The sequence below is a fragment of the Daphnia carinata genome, chromosome 7 (genome assembly GCF_022539665.2).
Source record: "Daphnia carinata strain CSIRO-1 chromosome 7, CSIRO_AGI_Dcar_HiC_V3, whole genome shotgun sequence".
Taxonomy (NCBI): domain Eukaryota; kingdom Metazoa; phylum Arthropoda; class Branchiopoda; order Diplostraca; family Daphniidae; genus Daphnia; species Daphnia carinata.
Genome location: NC_081337.1, coordinates 7506475 through 7529683, shown reverse-complemented (window position 1 = coordinate 7529683; position 23209 = coordinate 7506475). Strand labels below are relative to the sequence as shown.

At 38.5% G+C, this 23209-nt stretch overlaps 7 protein-coding genes across 10 annotated transcripts; 6 read left to right on the top strand and 1 right to left on the bottom strand.

Annotated features, from left to right (window-relative positions):
* The first annotated feature begins 359 nt into the window (after nt 1–359).
* LOC130688591 (ras-related protein Rab-34-like) lies at nt 360–1967 on the top strand. Its single transcript, XM_057511586.2, has 8 exons — nt 360–525; nt 636–844; nt 909–1010; nt 1070–1134; nt 1205–1335; nt 1411–1482; nt 1545–1677; nt 1749–1967. Exons 1-8 carry the CDS (start codon nt 496–498, stop codon nt 1823–1825), a joined length of 819 nt encoding a protein of 272 aa, XP_057367569.1. The 5' UTR covers nt 360–495; the 3' UTR covers nt 1826–1967.
* A 118-nt stretch (nt 1968–2085) lies between these two features.
* LOC130688737 (tubby-related protein 3-like) lies at nt 2086–4401 on the top strand. Of its 4 annotated transcripts, XM_059496041.1 has the most exons (9): nt 2109–2238; nt 2497–2571; nt 2671–2747; nt 2806–2920; nt 2978–3273; nt 3342–3746; nt 3807–3924; nt 4049–4201; nt 4268–4401. In XM_059496041.1, the coding sequence occupies exons 3-9, from the start codon at nt 2673–2675 to the stop codon at nt 4399–4401; spliced, it is 1296 nt and encodes a 431-aa protein (XP_059352024.1). In that variant the 5' UTR covers nt 2109–2238; nt 2497–2571; nt 2671–2672. The 4 variants fall into 4 exon arrangements, with proteins under 4 accessions (XP_059352023.1, XP_059352024.1, XP_057367744.1 ...); XM_059496040.1 differs by having other exon boundaries at nt 2086–2163; nt 2497–2747; XM_057511761.2 differs by having other exon boundaries at nt 2115–2747.
* A 44-nt stretch (nt 4402–4445) lies between these two features.
* LOC130688429 (uncharacterized) lies at nt 4446–6310 on the bottom strand. Its single transcript, XM_057511413.2, has 5 exons — nt 6147–6310; nt 5825–6084; nt 5481–5753; nt 5125–5406; nt 4446–5057 (listed from the first exon to the last, which is right to left on the bottom strand). The coding sequence occupies exons 1-5, from the start codon at nt 6175–6177 to the stop codon at nt 4650–4652; spliced, it is 1254 nt and encodes a 417-aa protein (XP_057367396.1). The 5' UTR covers nt 6178–6310; the 3' UTR covers nt 4446–4649.
* A 579-nt stretch (nt 6311–6889) lies between these two features.
* On the top strand, nt 6890–8586 carry LOC130688546 (uncharacterized). Its single transcript, XM_057511527.2, has 3 exons — nt 6890–7273; nt 7348–8243; nt 8334–8586. Exons 1-2 carry the CDS (start codon nt 7172–7174, stop codon nt 8203–8205), a joined length of 960 nt encoding a protein of 319 aa, XP_057367510.1. The 5' UTR covers nt 6890–7171; the 3' UTR covers nt 8206–8243; nt 8334–8586.
* A 168-nt stretch (nt 8587–8754) lies between these two features.
* On the top strand, nt 8755–9700 carry LOC130688661 (selenoprotein F-like). Its single transcript, XM_057511664.1, is given in 4 exon segments — nt 8755–8908; nt 8978–9096; nt 9161–9276; nt 9355–9700. Coding segments are annotated over 4 exon segments (480 nt in total). The 5' UTR covers nt 8755–8863; the 3' UTR covers nt 9555–9700.
* A 709-nt stretch (nt 9701–10409) lies between these two features.
* Nucleotides 10410–14858, top strand: LOC130688255 (endoglucanase 4-like). Its single transcript, XM_057511236.2, has 18 exons — nt 10410–10527; nt 10697–10731; nt 11020–11124; nt 11391–11580; nt 11794–11874; nt 12006–12223; nt 12297–12483; nt 12558–12625; nt 12687–12924; nt 12984–13079; nt 13189–13343; nt 13422–13449; nt 13515–13692; nt 13828–13987; nt 14052–14213; nt 14287–14426; nt 14535–14671; nt 14741–14858. Exons 1-18 carry the CDS (start codon nt 10473–10475, stop codon nt 14830–14832), a joined length of 2325 nt encoding a protein of 774 aa, XP_057367219.1. The 5' UTR covers nt 10410–10472; the 3' UTR covers nt 14833–14858.
* A 6508-nt stretch (nt 14859–21366) lies between these two features.
* Nucleotides 21367–22947, top strand: LOC130686813 (uncharacterized). Its single transcript, XM_057509981.2, has 5 exons — nt 21367–21438; nt 21736–22094; nt 22166–22361; nt 22453–22639; nt 22717–22947. Exons 1-5 carry the CDS (start codon nt 21367–21369, stop codon nt 22806–22808), a joined length of 906 nt encoding a protein of 301 aa, XP_057365964.1. The 3' UTR covers nt 22809–22947.
* The last annotated feature ends 262 nt before the right edge of the window (nt 22948–23209 follow it).

Here is a 23209-nt window from a genome sequence, read left to right as displayed (position 1 = left end):
CATATGGTGCCAAGGTAGGAATATCAAAGGCGTTTAGAGAGGGAAAGTTGATCAAAGCTCTCATTTTGAAGCAAGTAGTAGTTAAGCTAGCTCAGGTTTAAACAACAGGTGGTAGATCAATGCGACACGCCTTATATTAAGGCGTTTGATTATTAGAAGACAGATGGAAAATGGTGGTGTGCGACCTTGTTTTTGCCCAAGGATAATCACCTCTACTTTCCCCCTTACTTCATCATTGCATCCTTATTCCACTTTCCGAAGGATTGAGTACAGCGGTACACCCTCCTAACCGGAAACTTTGTTGCTAGGTAACGCCGAGCTTAGAGTTATCACAACATTGCCCTTTAGAAAAACGTTACACCCTAACAGTTGTCGATCTTTATTAAGGAACTAACTGCACTCTCTGGCTACCGTTGCGTGCTTCCTTTGAATCCTTAAACAAAGTTGAAGACCTTCTCCTCAGCTATTTTGCACGGAACGTTTCTTCAAGTTTGAATGCGTCAATCCCGCTCGGCGACTCTAAAAGTAAGACGAAACAAATTTATTCAAAAAACTAAACATGAGTCACGTTACGATTTTCATTTTTCAACAAAATTTCATTGATTTATCTAACTCTACTGAACTAAAACAAAAAGATGATAGTGGACAAAGCCCCCAATGACCGGCAAATCAACAAACTTCCTCAGCCCTACCTGAAATCGAGTACACCTTACGCAGGTTCGGACTTCCGACCGGAGGTCAAGTCAGCATGCCTTTCCCATCGATTGATCTCGGCGAGTTTAAAAATATCGAAAATTATTATTCTGGGGAACGTAGCAGTGGGCAAGTCTTGCCTTGTTAATCGGTATCATCAATTAATCGTTGTTTTAGCTTGCTCGTCATTCTAATCATTTCCTCCTTATTGACAGATTTTGCCATAGTGTCTTTGATCAGAATTACAAGGCAACCATAGGAGTCGATTTTGAAGTTGAAAGATTTGATATCCTCCAAGTGCCTTTCAATTTGCAAATGTATGGTTGGCGTTCATTATGAAAACAAAAAGCGCTTTTCAATTAAATTTTTCTTTCAGATGGGACACCGCTGGGCAGGAAAGGTTTAAATGTATTGCATCGTCTTATTATCGTGGTGCTCACGGTAAAGTATTATATGTTACTAATTATTGAAATAAGGATTATTTTTCTAATCTTTTGTTTGCGTGATATAGCGGTTGTTGTTGCCTTTGATTTGACAAATCTCTATTCATTGTCCTCTTGCCCTGCTTGGTTGGAAGATGCGTTGAAGGCTAATACTGTCCGTCCTCTTGTGTTTTTGGTTGGTACCAAAAGGGATTTATTGGTAAGGCCGCAATTTTTCCCTGTTTCGGAAGTTTATTAGTGCATCGTCACGCTTAATTTTTCCCACATATTGCAGTCAGAAGCTGCCTACAAACATGTAGAAGATCAGGCGACACGCATGGCCCGCGCTCTTCAAGCCGAATATTGGGTACTTTCGAAATCAAATGTTAGATTGCAATTTAATGTCTCAAACCCGAATATAATTTGCAGTGCGTTTCATCTAAATTCGGATTGAACGTTGATGCATTTTTCCAACGTATTGCGGCTTTAACTTTTAATGTGTCTGTATCACAAGAATGTCGAGAAATTGATCCGTCAAGAGAAATTGGTAACGGTCTTGTCAGTAAGTGCATATTCTATTTGAAATCATGTGTTTCACAATGCATGGGAGGCTAATCTTTTACTTTTCTTCAGCTCTGAAGAAATCTGAAAACCCCATAGGCGGTATGGAGAAAAGAAAGCGGTTGAAAAATGGTTGTTGCAATAGTTAAATCGTTCAAATATGGACACCGAACAATGAAACAAATTTCAAATTGACGAAAATGCATCGCGATGAATGCAAATGCCTTGTTTTTTAAATAAAATGTACTGCAAAAGAAATAATAAAGACGAATAGTTCTGCATTTTCTTGAATCTGGTTTTCTAATCACGTTTCTACCATTTTCGGGATTGGCAGATATGAAAATTTGAATATTAAGAGTCAATATACCATTGCCATGGCAACTGGATTGGCACCGCTGTCAACAGTTCGTGTCCAGAAACAGTCTGTTGTACCCTGTCCCGAGTTTCAGAAGCACAGTAGCATCGATACTCGTTTTTAAGCAAATTGGTATGCGTACGGTTGGCATTTTGAAGTTCTGTGTTTTTCAGTTACTATATTTGATTACCCAACCGTAAGAATCAGGTAGATATGACACAGCAGGACGAACTCTCGTGGTCGATTTCGTTAAACCTCAGGAACTGTCATACTTTTGTTTAAGTATAACATTCGATTTGTTTCCGTTCGCCAAAGGCAAAGAAAATATTGGTTTCGGTTCTCTCCCATGTGTTCTTGTTTTTTCTGTATATCATTATTGGCATCCTGCCCATCAGTCATGTGATTCCTGTTTAAGCCATTACAGCCATATGTAATGTATCCATAGTCTTTTCTCTTTGAATCCAGGTTACCTAGGGAACACCAAGGAAAACAGAACCTCAGTTGAGCTTCAAAATCAGACAACACATTAGTTATCTGAGGGTTAGTTCTTCATCCAACAGTGGGGATGTCAGATAAGAGGCTCTCCTAAAGAAACTTCAGTGAAGCTCTATTACAAATTCTGAATTTGTATTAATGAAGAAATGGAAAAACCCGACACAATGGATGCATCTTCATCCAACAGTGCTACATGGAGGCAGAAGAAATTAGACCAGCAGGTATACTGTTAAGTAATTTTCAGTTATTCATTGTCATACTTATTTCTGCATTTTTCAGCGGCAGTTGATGGAACAAAAACAGAAGGCCAAGCGTCAGCAACCTTCCTTGGTCCATGCATCACAACTGCGACCTCTGTCCAGTAGGTCTGCATTATCTGGGAAATCAGGTATAGGTTCTTGCTTTTACAGAATAAATCAAATTTATATCAATGTTCTCATTTGGTTTCCAGGGGATGACCACAATTCAAGCTTGCCAACAGCCATCCAAGTGCTACCAGTTGTTGGTCAGTCATCAGACTATGACGATGAACCTACCGTTTCTGTACCACCTAGCGATTCCAACAAATTAGCTAGCCAATTTCGAAGTTTTAGTTTATCACCTGTTTCAGCCGATATTTCAGAGCCAGAAACTGAAACAGAAGAGGACCAAGAATCTAGACCTTATCTCCGTAAAGAGTTGCACAAAGAGAACAAACGACCACGTCCACTTTCTACGCCCATAGAAAGCAATAATTCTCCATCCCATGTATTGTGTATTTTATATTCTCTTTGCTGTGTATCTGGTTTCTAATTTAGAACTCGTTTTTGTAATAGGATCGTCTGAATTACCGACAGGGTTCCACCATAATTAGTGGATCTACACAGCTGAACGACATTCAAGAAAACTTGGACCAATTTGTTTTCAAAGCTGCCCCTAAAGAATCTCAGATGAAGTGCCGTATTACACGTGACCGAAAAGGAATGGATCGCGGGTTGTATCCTACTTATTTTTTACACCTTGAACGTGAAGACGGAAAGAAAATTTTTCTTCTCGCCGGACGCAAACGGAAGAAAAGTGCCACAAGCAATTACATTATTTCAACGGATCCTACGGATCTTTCTCGAGGAGGGGAAGCGTTCGTGGCAAAACTGCGTTCTAATGTTTTCGGCACCCATTTCACCCTTTATGATGATGGCCACAAATTAAGCAGTCGGCAAGAACTCGCCGCAGTTATCTATGTAAGGCACATTGAGTTGAAATCATAATTTTCCATTTTTATTAGACTTTTTTTTTGTTAGGACACTAACGTACTTGGATTTAAGGGTCCCAGAAAAATGACTATTATTATTCCAGCTATGTCCATTGAACAACAGCGCATTGAGATTTGCCCGTCGGTACAGCATGAAGGCATAATTGGTAAATTTACTACAGCCAATTCTTTATCAATACTTTACAGTACATATCGGAGTGGAAAATGCACAGAGGCAAAAGCGGCAATGTTTATTCATGTTTATAATGCTGTTAATTTTTTCTGTAACAGAGCGGTGGAAGCGAAAGATGAGTGACGACCTTCTTGAACTTCACAACAAAACGCCAGTTTGGAACGATGATACTCAGTCATATGTGCTCAACTTTCATGGTCGAGTTACTCAGGCATCAGTAAAGAACTTTCAGTTGGTCCACGAGGATGATGGTATATAATAACAGATTCATGTTCAACGTAGCAAAGCTAATATTAATCATCGTACGATATTGTCAGCCGACTATATCATAATGCAATTTGGTCGTGTCGCGGAGGATGTTTTCACAATGGATTTCCGTTACCCAATGTGTGCAGTTCAAGCATTTGCTGTGGCATTAAGCAGCTTCGACGGCAAACTGGCGTGCGAGTGATTATCAGATTCACCATTTGTATTTCCGAAAATAGGAGTCAACGATTTCATTTTCCAAGTACACTTTATTCTAGTCATTAATCCCATTGTTGACTAAGCGCACCTTTATCAAACTTTTCAAAATAATTACAATACAAACGAAAACTACTTAAAAAAGTTGACTGCTTAGGTACATTGTCACCACTCTAATTACTGTATAATCCTACGTGAACCAGAGCCAAAGTGATCGATAAAGAGAATAGTCTAAGACTAATCTCCGAGGTAAAAAGATATAGAGTCCCTTCTCAATTCAAATTCAGTAGTGTCTACTGAATCTTTTAACTGTCTGTGACAAGACGTGAAACTGTGGGGCTCGCTCGAAGCCTTGCGAAACGATGCCATTCCATTGCACAGCGTATTCCTTCCAACAGTAGTTTTTGTTGTGGTAGAAGGAGTTGTTGCATCTTGGTTTTCTTGTTCACTGGCAATGGCAATAAGAGCAGCAGAGGCTTCTTCTACGCCTTGTTGAGCAGCTTGACGCAAAAGGTCATACGCTCTAGTGATGTCATTTTCTTTTGAACTTTCATCGGTTAAATAACGTCGATACAACAATAACCCTAAGTTATATTGGGCAGCAGGATGGTTATTTCTAGCAGCTTCTTCGTAATGTGCCACAGCCTAGGAAATGAAAAGGAAAATAGGTAAAATTACAACATCAAGACACATCAAACGCATCTTGCCATACTTTTTCTTTATCAATGATTGTGCCTATGCCTTGTTCGTAGCAGAGTCCCAAATTGTAAGCGCCTTTGATACTACCAAGTTTTTTCGATTCTCTAAAGCAATTGAGGGCTTCTCTTTGGTAGGCTGAAAAACGATCACTTTCGAGACGATCGATAAGGTAGTCATATTCGGAGAGTTCTTTCTTCCTGGCTGAATTGATAAGCTGAATTCCCACAGAATTTTGCCAGTCTGCTAAGCCTAGAGCACTGCTGGTTTCCAGACTTTTAACCATTTCCTCCAGGGTCTAATCAGAAAAAAGGAAAGCACTTCTAATGAAATTTTTTTGCAAGTAAGGAAAAGACATTTACACAACTGTACCTGATTGATTTCTTCTGTAAGAGATAATGCAAAGGCAGTTGTGGTATTTACATAGGTGCTTGAATCCTGGTTTGTAGTAGTGTTACAAAGCACATTAGAAAATGCCCTACTGGAGCTGGAGGATAGATCATTTATAGTTAGTCTGATTCCACTACGAAGCTGTGGTAAGGCTATATCTGTAATGACTTTTGCCAAACTTGATGAAAAATCATAAAGATGGCTTTGTTTCTGCCTCAGTTGGCTGAGATTCCAGCCCAATGCAACAGCTGAACTCTAGAATGCAAGTGTTCTTATAATTAAAACTTGAGTACACAAATTACCCTTTTTAAATTGTTTGTTCTTACCAAGCCACATATTTCAAGAAATATTGATTTGGACAAATTCCATTTATGGTTAATATAGTAATACGAATTGGATTCTGCAGATTTATGCTTGTGTTCGGTGGATTTTCCAGGCTCGCACAATAAAGTGCCATTTGTAGTTTGTTGGTAAAGTTTAATGCAGGAACTGTTGACATCTTGATTTGACGACAGTTGGATAGAGCCATTGCTTATGTGTACTGTTTCAGTGTTTGCAGAACCTCCAACACATAGCTGTCTGAACTCTGCTTTAAAAAGGTGTAGTTACTAAAGCTTTTGCTTAGAAATACACTTTTGCATTTCTCACCTTTGCAAATATTTTTCCAAACCCTTAACATAATCAGTGGAACATTGTAACTTGTGTAACTAAGTTTAAAAAGTCTTGACTGAGACCCTTAAAAGACTTAAGTATTATAGAAATGAGTTTATTTTTGTTTCATTATATTTGTTTCGTAGGGAAAACTTTCGTGAAACAGGTAAAATTCACTGATTTTGATGGATTCTTATCCAAAATAAAACAATTGTTCTGGTAAGGATTGGCGGCCAAGAGATGTCGTTGGAAAACGGTTTGTCTAAGTCAACCCCATTTTTGCTGGCGCGCCAGCACGCTTCACTATTTATCGTATTTCGGCGCGTCGTTTCTCGTACTCAATTTCGAAATTGTTCTCCATTCCAAAACACTGGATGAACCAAGGCGTTACCGCCGTTAAAAAAAGGATAGGTCTTACCAAGAGCTATGTATGGCACTTAAGGTAATAAATTTGAGAATTATCGCTTTTGTGGTAATAATTATTTTAAGTAAGTGCAGTACTGGGAGAACAAAACAAAACAGGGAGAATAGAACACAAAAATTTTTTTTTTAAACCAAAACAATAAACAATTGTTAAAATGGAACATGACGGCAACGCCTTGGTTCACCCCATAAAAGCTCGCGATTAGGTACGAAAAACGCGCCAGAAAATAATGTTGTACACAACACCATGTTGGCCGCCACGGCGCCAGCTGACATCAGGATCAGGTGATGCGGGCAGCGTTTGGTTCAAGCGTTTGTTTCAAGTTTGTTATTATGACAACCAGTTTCTTCTCAAATTTTCCTTTTGTCAACAAGTCATAGACCCTACATCGGAGGCACGTCAAACAATTTAAAAAGAAAGAACGACAAAAGACGGACAAATAAAATTGTTTTTTTGGTGATATGTAAGAAACATGTTCGGCCAGTTCTGTTCGCTGAATTAATTTGATTATTGGTCGTTGAAATACCGTAATGCACTCATGGTATAGAACGCATCTCCAATAAAATTTCCCTGCCGATAGTTTCTGCTTGTCCGAGGAATGGAGAATTCTAACAAAATGTCATTATCTACAACCAGAACAAAAGCAATACAGTGTGAAGTGTTGTCTAATTCTCCTGTAAGCAATTCAAACTCATGGAAGGTACAAAAGAAAAATTTCTAATTTATACCTATTTAATCTGCAAAAAATTATACATCTCCTTACTTGTTTTACAGTTTATCACTCCAACCAGGCTCCAGAAAGCAATAAAGGAAGCTAAATATGATCTCCATCACATGCTAGAAAAATCAGCACATGTGAATTATCCTTTAGAAACCCCCATATGTTCAAAAAAAAGAAATGCAAAGAATGTGATGTCTATCCCACCAAATCTTTCGCTAGATCAAGAAGAACAGAAACGGAAAGCCAAATCAACCATCCATAAACCAACAAGTCACCCATCTTGCTATAAAGATCTGCCATTTTCCGAAGAAAAGAAGCATACTGAATCTAACTCCTGTGTTTCTACAAAGAGCAGTTCTAGTATCACAACTCCTGACCTTCAAAGTCAAGAATTGGAAAATAATGAAGGATTGAATGAAGCAGATCTCAAATGGTTTGGAAAGAATTACAGGACTCAGCTGAGCAGAAAAGCTACCATCAGCAACACTGATTTTAAGTCACATATTTCAAACAAATGCAGCCTACATCCACAGTCTTCCATAGCCACCCACAAAAGGCAAAATCAAATACAAGTTCACAAAACAGTCATTGACTTGGTCAATCGAGTTCAAGTGCGTGAACAACAGTTACGGAAACAATTGGCCGAAATGTCTTTTACTCCAGCACCGTCGGTTTCTAGTACTAGGAGTAGTTTAGCAGAAGAAAGCCACGAGCCGATACTATTATCAAACTTACCGAAAGAGCTAAATATATTTGTGGAAGGTTCTTTCAAACGCGATTGTACAGAAACATCCTCAACTCAACACAGTGATGAAATGCTTATGAGTGCCGAAAGCCTGATTTCTTTGCTCGGTGACGAGTGGCTAAAAAACCTTTTAAAAGAAGAACTTGAAATCTCTCATATTGAATAATTGTCTTAATTTGCTAACACATTTTACCCCACTGCTTGGTAAGGAATAATATTCTACTTTTTTTGCAAATCGTATTTTCGAATTCCTCTGCCGTCAGTTTATAATTCCGTGTTTTTCTTTTTCGGTAGAGCAACGTTTCTTCATTGATGGCGTAAAACTATCAATACTTGAATTGGCATCTTATAAACCTTAAGAAACCATCTTCATATCGTCGCTTAGAAGGTTATCCCAGCCAGCTGTCGTAAGTGAGGCACACAATTTCGTCAATGCAGCGCAAACAGGAAAACACTTTTACCATTGGCCCAAAGTAATTGTGTTTTGCTGCTGTAAATTCGTACCTTTCTGTAACGCAGTTGACAAAATTCTATAGCAAGCAACCAAGTTGGAATCAAAAATGTAATTGCATGCTCTATCATAACAGTACTTAGAACTTATGAAACTTAGTCATTCCTCATGTTATAATACTGAATATTACTCTAGCCATAAAGTGACCAGAATTAGAAAAATTATCCTAATTGTAAACATGACCGCTAGATGCTCTAGCTGTTAGCCAGAAAGTTTCCGCCGTTGCGATAGACTCATAGACTTAATTAAGCTTGAGGGCCATGTGGCAGATGAAACTTCAGTAACAACCAATCGGGTGGCCAAGATTCCGATCATGGCGGAACCTGTGGCTCTTGCCTTGACAGTTCTGTCGGCTTTGGTAATATGCATATTTTTTATGCCACGTCGTAATTTCTTTGATGTACCATGTTTTATTTATATCGTGTAGATTGTTATTGTGTCCTGTGAATATTCAGCCAGCGAATGTAGATCTCTTGGATTCAACAAAGCAAATCTGCTGTGTTCGTCATGTTTTTATCTTGCTGAACATGACTTGGAGGTCCTAGTGTAAGTCAACTGATTTTCTTGCAACTGATTAGGTTTTGCCTCATTTAATTTTTGAAAATTGTAGAAGCCAATGCCGGGAATGTTGCTTACAGGAAGGTAGAAATGATTCTTCGACACTGTATCCAAAAGCTATTTTAGAAGTTTGTGGGTGAAAATTGGGCTCGTACCCACAGGTCCAGGGTATTCTGCCTTTTTTTTCTTTTTCTTTATTTATATTTTCACCAAACAGGCAACTAACCTTGATTTTTTTAAATTTAGCATTTATTAAAGGTGACAAGGCTCGAGGGTTCCCCAATTTAAAAGTCAAGTATGTTCGTGGAGCAGATCCAATTATCAAATTGCTTGATGCTGATGGTGTTGTTCAAGAAGAACTAGCTATAGATAAATGGAACACTGATTCTGTTGATGAGTTTCTCAAAATGCATTTGATCATGGAGAATTCCAGCAATGATTTGTAATTAGACAAAGTTTTAAGTGCATAGCCTTTAATATGAAATCCTGTTTATAAAACCTTTAAATTGGTCAGATAGGATGGATGCTCACTAAAACATGTAATGGCTCTTGTACTGAATCTGCTGTCCAAATTACATCGCTGCAAAGCTTATTTATTTTCGTTGCTTGCATTCCGTTTATTCGCCTACTTTGGGAAGAGTATGACTTAATTTCAGGGAAGATGTGCATGAGATGTTTTTGAATTGGTATACGGTTTAAGATATCAGTGATTTCTCGATCGTCTATGATCGATATACTAGAAATTTGTCTTAGTAAAATCCAAATGAAATTCCTGCACACAATTGCTAATTCCAGTAATATCAAAGGCTTTTGAATTAATGTACACTTTTATAGCATTAGCGGGCATCAGAAAGCGTACGATTTGACATTAAAATATTATATAGTGACAAACAGGTAACAGGAATTTGGAAACCATACGTGCGTAAGTCCACAGGTTGGGTTTAAATTGCCGAAACGCTTGTCATTGGATTAGGTTAATAGACCACGTAGACCAGTCCATGTGCAATAATGGTTGGACACCTGAGGCGCAGCTTTTGAGTGAGTAGAGTGAATAACCTCACATTTGACGCAATACTCAGTTTGTCAGGCCATTATCGATATGCAAATGGTTATATACGGTTGCATTGCACTGGAAAATAACCTAACCGGATCTTCTCCTTGTGACTCATAAACATATGGGGCAACAACAGTTGCGATCCCAGCGTAAACCAATCAGAGCCTTAGTAAGAAATGTGTTCAATCGCATTACCACACATGTTGTTGAAAAATTGTATGCATTACCTCTATATAAGTGGGATTCTCGGTAAGCATTTAGCTGTGTTAATTTCGTGACCAGCAAGATAGTTTGTTTATTTCGCTCAGAGATGAAACTATTCATTTTAGGCTTGATCACCATGTTGTCATCTCATCCGGTGTTCGGTAAAACAAAGTGTTTTCTTATATACGTTTTGATGGTACTCTATATCGGTAAACGTGCAAAAATCCATACCATTTTAATAGATTGGGTAGAAAATAGTTAAATTATTCACATCGTACTTTTATGCGATTTGTTCATTTCCCAAACTCTTCGCTTGCTTGGTATTGACAGGAGGACCTTGCGACACTGCGGTTTCCGTTTCCACGGTATTTTAATTATTTATTTTTCTTTTATGTTGTGTACGGCATACCGTCAAGTTTCTTTCGTGAGCTTTTCAAGCTACACGCTTATATCTGTGTATTGTCGGAGTGCACGTTGCTCTATGTGAGTATTGCTCATAGCAAGGTTGGGATTTAAAGACAAGATGCAGGAGCAAGGCTTAGATTGCAAAGGGCATCGTCTCAATCCTTCCGACAAAACGCAATTAAAGCCTGTGGTAAAGGAAGCTTTTTTTCATAAAATTTTTTAAACAAATGTACTAACTTTGTGTACAGAGTTGGCCTGGCGGTTACACAGCAACTTTGCTCATTCCAATTACGACCACCGTTAACAGCTGGTCAATCGACGTGACGTTCACAGCGGCAATTTCGACATTAGAGGTACATGCAACTTTCATAGAGTTAAGAAAAAACACCATGTAAAAAAAAACATGGTTGGGAAAAGGCAGTTCATAATAGTTTAAAAATTAGCACTTGAACTGTTGGGTTTTTTTTTCAAAAGCCTTGTTTGAACCTTTGCACACAACAAAATTTAATCGAAAGGGAAACGAATGCGCTGTGTATCTTTCTAGTTGTTGAAAACGATAAGTAATTGCGTGCTTTATTCCATTATTATTTTAAGGCCATGGTTTTGTTAATTACTGTAGGTGTGGAATGCTGCTTCAACCACTACCGATAAGAAAACATTCCGTTTGACGAACATGAGCTACAATGGAGCTCAAAGCGCAGGAACTGTTTTCAATACAGTCGGCTTCAACGCATGGTATCCTTCCAGCAATGCATTCCCAGCAATCACCAGCGTTTTGTTCAATGGTGTAAACGTTTGCTCGGCCACAGGTGAGAAAACAAAGAAATCGCAGAACTTGACTGTTTTTGTGCCGCAAATAGAAATTCCTTCTTGAACTAACCTTAACCGCATGAACATTCGGATGCTTTATAGTTCAATAACAATCGTTACGTAGTTCATTTATTGCCATATACTTGTACTTTTAAATGACGCGTATCCTAAACCATCGTCTACAAAATCAAATTCCATGTTACCTGTAACAGCACCGAGCACGGCAGCACCACCGACTGCTGCCCCAGTAACTACCGTCTTACCTACTACTGTCACGGTGTCTACAAATCCACGTTCGTCACTTTTCAATATGCTATTTTTTATTAATTAAATTTCTTTCAGTAACAGCCTAGAAAGTGTTTTCTACAATGTGCTATATTTAATTTGAAACTAACAACAATATCGTCTTGCAATATGTGTTTAGCTTCAACTACTATCGTAAACACTGTCCCACCATCAACTGCTGCACCAACTACGGTGGCACCCGTCACGACAAGTGCGCCAGGATCGTGTTCCAGTGTTGCTTCGGTCTCAAGCGCTTGGCCAGGTGGCTTGACTGTCACTCTAATCATTCCGGTATCAACCTCTGTAACCAGCTGGAACATCGACGTTACCTTCTCTGCCACCATTTCCGGCTTACAGGTTGCGTTTTCTTATCAGTCTCTTCTGTTCGTACAAAGTTTCATTAAGCACTGGCATTGTATGATGTTTTCAGGTGTGGAACGCCCAGATGAGTACCACTAATAACATTCAGTTTAGGCTCACCAATATGAACTATAATGGAGTCCAAAATGCGGGAACCATATTTAACGCGGTCGGTTTCAACGTCGCTTACCCGGCTGCAAATCCATCGCCCAGCATTGTTAGTGTGGTCTTCAACGGTATTAACGTCTGCTCTGCTGGTAGGTATCCTTTCATGCACCGTGATACTAGAGTCTTTTGCCTATACCATGAATTTTACCTCGCAAAATGTCAGGTGCCGCACCGACTACTGCTTCCGTGGTAACAACTACACAATCTCAAACTGGCTCAACCGCAGCTCCCGTATTTATTTCACTTATATAAATAAATTATAATTTTGGTAGTAATGGGCTGTCCTCTTCAGGTGACTGTTACAACATCCACTAGTGCAGTTACCTCGTCAGCCCCGTCGAATTCTTCCGTGACACCGTTGAATACGAAATACAACTATGTGGAAGTTATTACGAAATCGCTGCTTTTCTATTATGTGCAGCGCTCCGGTCGTTTGCCTGCCAATGACAATCCCATTCCATATCGGTCGGATTCTGCCCTCGGTGATGTCGGACAAAATGGCGAAGATCTCTCTGGCGGCTATTATGATGGTATGCATTGGCTACATTTTTTTAGAATTAAATTTAAAATCTTTTCTTTTCGTTGATAGCCGGTGACTTTGTCAAGTTCGGCTTTCCCATGGCTTTTATGACAACCGTTGTTGCATCGTCAGTATTAGACTACCCCCTTGGCTATTCTTCAGCCGGTAACGTATAGTTTTCGGCTCGAATTGGTGGACGAGCAACTACATTTCATAAAACCAAACACGAATCCTTTACAATGCCATACTAAGCATTTCTTTCTGAACTTTAAAGGTCAGTTAACAAACGCCAGGAACATGGTGAAATGGGCCAGTGACTACTTCATTAAAGCCCATGTTGCTCCTAATAAACTATACGGCCAGGTGGGCGATGCCTATGCCGATCATTCTTATTGGGGACGTCCTGAAGACATGACCATGGCCAGGCCGGTAATACTTTTTTTGCCAATATAAGGAATTTTTATTGAGGTACAATATTTTTGCATGATGTTCTATTAACTCTATCAGGCCTCTTTTATTTCCGCTTCCAATCCTGGTGAGTAACATATAAAACAGCCACTCTCTTCAAAGTGATTTATTTAAATAAATACTATATTCAAGGATCGGACTTGGCTGGCGAGACGGCTGCTGCGCTAACCGTAACCTCTATGATTTTCTCGCAAGTCAACACTACATACTCCGCTATCTGTTTGAGTCATGCCAAGGATCTTTACGCTTTTGCTAAGCAATATAAAGTAATGTACAGCTCATCGATTTCTCAAGCAGGAGATTTCTATCGGTAAAAAAAAACCATCAGCATCTTTCACAAACTGTAAAAAATTGCTTTGATAGTCTCAAAAGAAATTGCCATACAGAATAGTTTATACCATCTATTTATCGGTGAACATGTTATCTTCCTGTTTTGTGTCCACAGTTCAGGCAGTTATGGAGACGAACTTGCTTGGGCAGCCGTCTGGCTGTATAGGGCTACCCAAGATGTTGCCTATCTAAATGACGCCAAAACTTATTATAACCAATATGGACTTTCGGGAGCTGGAGAATTTTCATGGGACAGCAAAGCCGCAGGTGTTCAGGTAGATGATCTTTTCATCGTCTATCCAATGGCTTCTAAAGCCCAGAGTTTCCGTCTGTTTTTAGTTAATGTTAGCAAAGTTAACAAATGACACAACATACATCAATGCCATCAAGTCATTCTGCGACTCCAAAGTCAATCAACCAAAGACTCCAAAAGGACTTTTATTTATCAGTCAATGGGGTTCACTACGCCACGCATCGAATGTTGCTTATATTTGCCTTCAGGTAAAACTAAAAACGTCGCCATACATGGAACAAGTCTTATCTGTAATTTTGTTATTTGGTTTGATTATTTCAGGCAGCTGATCTCGGCATCAATTCACTTGTTTATCGAAAATTTGCCCAACAGCAGATTCACTATGCTCTCGGAGACACGGGCCGAAGTTTCGTTTGTGGATTTGGAACTAATCCTCCAGTGAGATCTCATCACCGTTCTAGGTATGTTTTGTCATTCAATCACAGGGCTATCTTAATTTGAAAGTCTATATGTGTCTTATGTATATGAAAACGAAGTAATTGCTTGTTTGCAATATTTACGTTTTTTAGTTCTTGTCCAAACAAGCCCGCTACATGCGACTGGAACACCTTCAACTCGCCAGCTCCAAATGCTCAGATCCTTTATGGAGCGTTAGTTGGTGGACCGGACAGTAACGATAACTATGACGACAATCGTCAAAACTACGGTCTAGACAATTAAATATAGTAACTAATTACAATTAATCTAACCTAATCTTCTAAATTTTTATAATTAGTCACCAACGAAGTTGCTACCGACTACAACGCTGGCTTTCAAGGCGCCGTGGCTGCCCTTCAAACGCTTGCCGTCAATGGACAGTTCATCTAAGCTGGTTACCTTATTTTCCAAGTTTTGCGGTGATGGTTGACTTGGTTGGTTTAAATTGTGTGTTTCATTGCAGTAATACAGAGAATTTCTAATGGGATTTGCCTAAGAGAAAAAGGTTACTAAAATGTGTTCCAAGTCTATAGCACACTTGTTCGTTGCAAAACTGAAAATTTTGGAAAAATACAAAATTTGTGGAAAAGTCGGACTTATTTTGTCGGGCTTATTTTCAAGACCAAAATTTCTGGAAAAAAGTATATCAATTAGAATTGAACAATAAATTACGCAATATACTCAGCACTTATCGCTGATTTCAGGAAAATTATTCATGTTCTTGCCATAACAGCTGTTTTTAAATACAGTCAATTGCTGTAGTACAATTGCGTTGCACCGCACTAGCGCGTCAGCAATATTACCGTATTTTTCGTTTGTTTCAGAAATTTCGTAAGTAATGCTGAAGATCATTGATTTTGAATTTACGGACATCTGCTCATTGCTAAAATAAAGATTTTGGCAAAATACAAAACTTATGGAAAAGTCGGGCTTATTTTTCAGGCTATGAAAAAGTCGGGCTTACTTTCTCGGGCTTATTTTCAAGATCAACAAAAAAGTATTTCGTTTGGAATTCACAATAAATTACGCATTATACTCAGCATTTATCGCACATTACAAGAAAATTATTGGCTTTCTCGTCACAGCAACTGTTTTTAAAATACGTTGAATTGAAGATTAGCACGATTGCCCTGTACCGTACTGGCGCGCCAGCAGGTTACCGTATTTTTCTTGTTTTTTAGATATTTCTGATCTCATGGAAAATCAGGAAGTAATTTATCGTGATTTTCATTGATCCCAGTGCCCGCTACGTACTTTGGGATGTCAAGGAAACCCGGAAAGGAATCGAAGAATGTGAATCTGCCCTGATTTATACACATCAGGTATTTTCATCGATTCTTCTACAGGTTTTTGAACTAGTTGGAGGTTTTAAATATCTCTTGGGTATGCTTACGGTACGCTATCATGACATGTATATGCTGATTTGGCTGTTTTGTTTTCTAAGTTCCTTGTTTATGGAAATTTTATTGAAGGGGGAGTATTGATTTCGATTTTCTTACCATTTTATGCGTTTTTGTCTCCAGTAGACTGCACAGAGCGACGGAACTTGGTGTATAACTTCAAATCACTATTGAAGCGAGACGCGAAAGGAAACGTGATAGCTGGATTATACTTTGGATTGAAACCGTTCGAGTTAGGCCGTTTTGCATTATTCTATCAGGATGAAAAACAACAAGTCGATTTCAAGATTAGTTTCAAAGACATCTTCCATGCCCGTGAGCCATCTGAAACTATTGATGCATCGTTGCGTCGATGCCAGGATCAGCTGGAACTTGGTGATTCTGATGGTTTGCTTAAACTCTTAAAGGAAATATGCTACGGGAATTCCAATTTGTCCTCCTATAATCTTTGATTACTTTTGATGTACGTCATTAATGTAAATACAACTAATCAATTATCTACTAGTTTCCTTCCTTACACATAAAAAAATAATCCTTCGTAGAATCGATTTTTTAATTAATGGCGATGAAGTCTATTCGGAAAATAAAAAAAATTAGTAGATAAACGAAACAGACAAAGCGTGGCTAAGACTGAGCGGCTATCATAGTAAATGGATATCGGGAATACAACCTGCTTCACGCGTGCACGACGTTTGTCAATCTGAACATGACAGTATATTAATACATTTTTTGCTTCGAATGACTGGTTTGAAAGGCAGACGGCTTCAATGTATCAACTGGGACCTTGAGGTGGAGCTGATAGTGAACAACGATCCTCCGACTGATTTATTTCTGCATGGATCCGTGCACACAGTATGATGAACCTCTGCTCAGTCGAGTGTACTTAATTTTTCTCTTCTAACAATTGCAAGTCGGTCCCAAAAAGCTTCACGGTCAAGGAACAGTATACAGTTGGGCCTTATCCCCGCTGTCAAACTCTTGAGAAGCAGAAATAATACATGATATAGGTGTCCATATACCGCCTGTTTATGATGGATTGTTTCTGTAGATTCCATCAAGATGTGTAAATCCAAATCAACATGAAATGTCAGTTCAAACAAACTGCATTGTCTTAGAGCCCTACTTACTGGATGTCGGTCAATTCAATCAGCGTGAATGATGGTCGAATTAATCACTCGACATCAGAAGAAAGCTTTAATCTTGCGTTCTCTGAATCTTGGAAATAAGTTTCGACTGCTGCGCTTGCCGACATCGAACGTGGTAGTGGTTGAGTTGTTAATTTTCAACACGACCTCTTCGGAGTGACACCTTTTTTCAGTGAATGAACTTTCCCCCTTTTCCACAGCAAACCGACCATGCGATTTTTTCTGTTTTCTGAGCTGCGACTTTCCTTTTCTGAGCTGTTTTCTCATTTTCTGTTCTTGACTCATTTCAGTTTCAACGTTCTCTCTTCCAAAACTTCTCGCGAGTTTTGTTTTGCTGACCTTGCAAAAAACAGGGAAAAATATACTTCATCGTTAATATCGGATGATTAAAATGTCCATCTTTAAATTAAAAATTTTTCTATGAAATTATCTAATAGCGTCAAACTTAAGCTCAATGGACAGTTACATCATTGCAGACATATCGACTATTGTATTAAGTGCCTGAACGGTAGAATTTCGGGAATGGGGCACATACACAATGGGGATTTGTTGGGTTTAAGAAATCACTGCCCACGTGAAAACTAGGTTGGGTGAAAAAAAATCCAATTTTAAAAGATGGGAAAACTAAGGTTTTGTAATGAAAATAGGGGGCAAAAAGAAAAACGGTTCGCTTCTCATTGGAAGAGATAACTGAGGCTTACGCATTGTTGTAGTGTGCTCACACACCCGGTAGGGGAGCTGAGCAGAGAGAGGAACACAGAATACAAAGACAGTTGACCAAGACACTTCAAGGCTATAACACGCATGAAGGTTCATTAGATACATTTTCGGGGTGCGCAGAACAAATGCTTATTCTGCTGATACGAGCAAAATACATGAACAGAAGCACACCAAGAACAAAAAGCATCGCCAAGATTGTGATGGAGAAGAATCCGCAACAAATGAGGCCCACGCCGCCTTTACATCTGTACCCTTCAGCGTTGCAGAATCCGAAGGGTGTTTTTATGAAAATTTCTTTTTTTTGTTGTTGAAGTCCCCCACAACCGGGCGTCGATTCTTCCTCGTTGTTTGTCCCTGAACTTGGACTTTCTAGGGTCGCTAGCTCTACATCTTCGCTTGCTCTTGGATTTGCGGGCATCTTCGATCGGTGCTTCGATGGTTGTTGTGAGAGCTCTTAAGGTAAATGCAACCTTTGGACTTACAAAAGTAATGCACATTTGTTATGTAAAAATGAGTCCAATCGGTTTTAAAAAGCTATGAAATGTTTACTACTATTGCTGTTTTGTTTTATTCTTTAAAATATCATCTTTTTTTTATAATTCTAATTACTATTTTAACATTGTGGCTATACCTAGCTATGGCATAGCTTTGAATGGCGTCTTTGACTCTTGAATAAGGATAACTCGACAACCCGTGAACTATAGACATTAAAAAAATGCAAGTAGTGGGTGAATTTACCTTGTCTAACGTTGTGGGATTTTACAATAATTGTTACTCGCGCCAACGATGGTTTCTCAGAGCCGTCTCAACTTTCTCGACTTCTAGCTGGCAAGTTCTATTTTCATGGAACTCGGGCATGTTCCATGAAAATAGAACATATGCTAATGTTTCTTGCAAAGTCATAATTAAAGTTTAAACAAAATGCTCTGCAATACATAATTAACTATGATAATAGAGGTACTATCCAAAAAATTCGTCCGTAATATGTAACGAAGCTAAGATTTAAAAAAAAGAAAAAGAAAGGGGAAAAAAGTAAGAAAATAACGTTGGAATTCAAAAGACAGAATGTAGATGGCGTGCTCTCAGCTTCTGAGTACTATATAAGCCCACCGATGATTACCCCAGTCTGCAGGTAGTGATGTCGATTTGCGATATTTGATTTAAATATCACGATACCGATATATCGCACAATTTTATCGATATTTTTTTGTAAACCGATCCGATATTTTTTTTAAAATGAAAAATCATGCTTGTGGAATCGAACATCAACACCTCATGTTAGCAGCCTACCTCGCTACCTAACAGACTGTCCTATTTATAATAATTCGGATTCGCTAGGATTGAAATTTTAAAACTTTAAGCAAAGCATTATTTAAGTAGAATGTGTTCCATTGGAAAGATGTAACCGATATGATATTTTTGGCTTTTTATTGTGAAAGTAATTTTTGAAGCTATGTGAAGACAAAATTTTTATTTATTAACGTATAATACTGGATTTGAACCTTTAACCTCTAACCCGTCAGCTTTGCTTGCTGACTGATAGACCACTACACACGTATGATATGTACGAAAACAATTGAAAATGTTTGTTGAGTTTCCTAGCAAATGTTCCAATGTAATGTAACCGATAGAAATTTTTTTTAGAAAATTTTTTTTGGGTTGTGTGCTGTATAACAGATTTGAACCCAAAAATGTCTGCTTGTCAGCTATTATTCTAAGGTACATATTATAGTTATAAAATACACCGATATAGATATGTCGAGTGGTGTATCCCAAATATCAATCCGATATATCGGATCTGCAAACAACGTCGATTATATAACAATGTAATGCACAGCTAATAGAACACACTATGGGTCAGTGCTTAGAGCGTATAGAACATGCCCAGAAAGTCAGAGGTTCGAGCCTAACAAATCAAATTTTAGCTAATTTTCATTCCAAAAAAATGGTAGTAAATACGAATTTCCAGAATGTAGCAGAGGAAGATAAATCTGCTTGCGGACTCGAGCATCAACCAGTTGTATTATCAGCCTACCGCGCTACCTAACAGGCTGTTCTACTTAAAAATAATCCGTTTTGCCTGAATAAGAACTGAATTTTTAAAAATATGAGGAAAAAATTATTTTAGTAGAATGTGTTACAATGGATAGATGTAACCGATATGATATTTTTGGCCTTTCATTGTAAAAGCGATTTCTGAAGTTATGTGAAGACAAAATTGTTATGCATTGATGCATGATACTGGATTTGAACCTTAAACTTCTACTCCGCCAGCTTTGCTTGCTGACTGTTAGACCACTACAAACGTTTTTTTAGCACGAAACCAATTGAAAGGTTGTTGATTTTCGTAGAAAATGTTGCAGTGTATTGATATCACCGATACGATATTTTTGTTTTAGAAAAATGTTTCTGAGTTTTGTGGTGTTTAAAGTATTTGAACACAATAATGTTTGCGTGTCAGCTATTATTCTAAGGTACATATTATAGCTATAAAAAACAACGATATAGATATGTCGAGTGGTGTATCCCAAAATCAATCCGATATATCGGATTTGAAACCAACGTCGATTATATAACAATGTAGTGCAACAATATTTTAACTTTCTATGGGTCAGTAGTTAGAGCGACTGCAACGTGCAAGAAAGGGCAGAGGTTCGATCCCAGCAATTGAACAAAGAGCAACTTTTAATTCCTTAAAAAATTCTTCTGAGGAGGAATTACCAGAAGATAGTAACAGAAGACATCGAGGAAGATGGTAAACTGGTTCAGCAGCTGGGGTGCAACAAGAAGTAGGTGGTTGGAGGGGAATAAAAGTTGAAATTGTTTATTGGCTTTTAACATATTCCTGAACTTCTTTTCCAAGAAGAGGAATATATTCCTCATGAGTTAAAATATAAATAATCGTCTGTCAAAGGGCTTTGTTTACGAAACAAAACCATTACCCTAATTCTGGTAATTAAGGCATTGGCTAATATCGTAAAGGTTTTCATATCTTTTGTTAAATTGTGTGCTAAATCCTGATTTGGTGGTTATTGTTACTGATAGATGGCATTGCGAAATATCGGTAGCATATTCACATATCGGATTTTCCGATGTGATATATCATATCGGTTTTAGCCGTGTTTTTCGATACGATGTATCGATAATCGACATCCCTATCTGCAGGTGATTTCACAACAAGAGAATAATACTACGCCGCTACGCGATTCTTCTCATCAACTTATCAGATTTGCGAGAGTAGCGAATTCGTGTTTTTTTTTATTGGCTTACCTTTATTTTCATGGGTAAATGTGAATGCATTCAATAACGGAATTTGTTTTTATATTTCTGACCAATCTCATCCCTTTCGATGAACCCTAGACCTTATAGAAAGAAATGTCTTTTGTTGTAATTTTTTAAACTAAAATTAGAATTAGCCTCATCCTTATGCTACTACTATTATAAGTTGCCATATGGTTACTCGACCACCAACACATGCACTCTGTACATTGAGATTGTCTGCTTACATGTCATTTTTTATAGATCGTGAAAGGCAGCAATGTGATAAAGTGATGATGATGATAAAACTGTAGAAGTTTTGCTGTGAAGCCAGAAGTTAAAAAGTGTTTAATAATTAAAAAATAAATGAATCGTTTCTGCAACAGTATAATTATTTTTACATGCTTACAGATCTGGAGGACAAAGAAAAAATTGGGGAAAAAGTATGCCAATGGATGGCACAGGAGTCGCAGGTTGATAATGACTGTGTAGCTGGCTTGGCCGAGCCCGAGTCTTATCGCAGATTCGGCTGGGGCTCAACATGGCCAAGCTGACTCAGCAATACTCAAGTCTTCCCACTGTCCACCTCGACAGGACCTAGGCTCGATAATGATTTTGATCGACATGATTCCGAGTTTATTTGCTTCAAGCAGGTGAAATTTATTCAGCACTTAGTACTAAAAGTCCTTACCGTCCCACTTTTGTTTACCTCGTGCATTGAAATGGCTTTCGATGTCAAAATTAAAACCGTTTTTGGTTACTCTATATAGGCTTCGTTTAGCGAACGTCATGGAAATAAAGACGAAAAGGAACTCTTCCAAGTAACCGTGTGTCATCTAGCAAAAGGCCATGAGACTTTCCCTGTTATTCACCACGGAAATCTGAACATCTTCAATGACATTCTCGCCAAGCATAATCATTATGGCGAATATGGAAACGCGCTTTGTACATTGGGAGATATCTTGTGGCCACCTGATCGCCCACTCCCATATCCAGCGTGGGGGGCAATCGAGATGCGACTTCATGTAGCAAGTCTAGAACGGTTCCATGAATTAATTTTGGCATTGACAACTTGCATGGAAGATCAACTGAAAAGCCATTGCTACAATGCTGTTGGAAATTTCTTAACGTAACAAACGTAATAAGAATCTGCGGTAGCAAAATTAATTTATCTGAAATATTATAAATTTTCTTATTTAGTTTCTTTGAGAGCTATAAGAATCGGAAGGATTTGACACAGTCTTTGGAAAGCTTCTACCGTGAGTACAATCCTCCAATCACGGCCAAGCACCACACTTGCGTCGGTTTGGGCTTGGACTTAGCTGGAAGGATAGTGGAATTGGAGCAGACATACCCTGGTATCAGTTCTGCCCTCTTCTTGGCTTCATGCGAAGAGGTAATGTCGTCGATCAACATCGATATTCGAACTTCTCTGTTTACTATTATCCTTCTAACTGAACGATCTGTTTGTGGTATAATATGAAAAGGATATTGGAAACGTCAATCGATATGTTTCGACTCCAACTCCAGATACCCGCACGTCAGAAAAAGAGCACGTCGTCATTGCTTTAAACATTGAACTGGAAGGTCGAGTAGGCGTTTTAATACTGGATACAGGTTACCATGTTCCACGACCTGTGATAGTCAGGGAGGATCGCCTATATCCTCACATTGGTATAATACGGTTTTATCTTACTGAGCAAATGCAATTCGTTGGAATGACTAAATTTTTGTCTCTGTTGGACCCATAGAATGGTTCAAACCGGGTGGCACAAGTCGATCACGACGCCTGTACAACTACACCCTACATCTTTTGAATTTAAGGACATCTGTTCATTGCTAAAATAAAGATTTTGGCAAAATACAAAATTTATGGAAAAGTCGGGCTTATTGTTTCAGGCTATGGAAAAGTCGGGCTTACTTTCTCGGGCCTATTTTGTCCGGCTTACTTTCTCGGGCCTATTTTGTCCGGCTTACTTTCTCGGGCTTATTTTGTCGGGCTTATTTTCGAGATCAACAAAAAATTATTTCATTGGGAATTCAACAATAAATTACACATTATACTCAGCATTTATCGCAGATTTCAAGAAAATTATTGGTTTTCTCGTCACATCAACTGTTTTTAGAATACGTTGAATTGAAGATGTAGCACGATTGCGCTGTGCCGTACTGGCGCGCCAGCAGGTTACCGTATTTTTCTTGTTTTTTAGATATTTTTGATCTAATGGAAAATCAGGAAGTAAT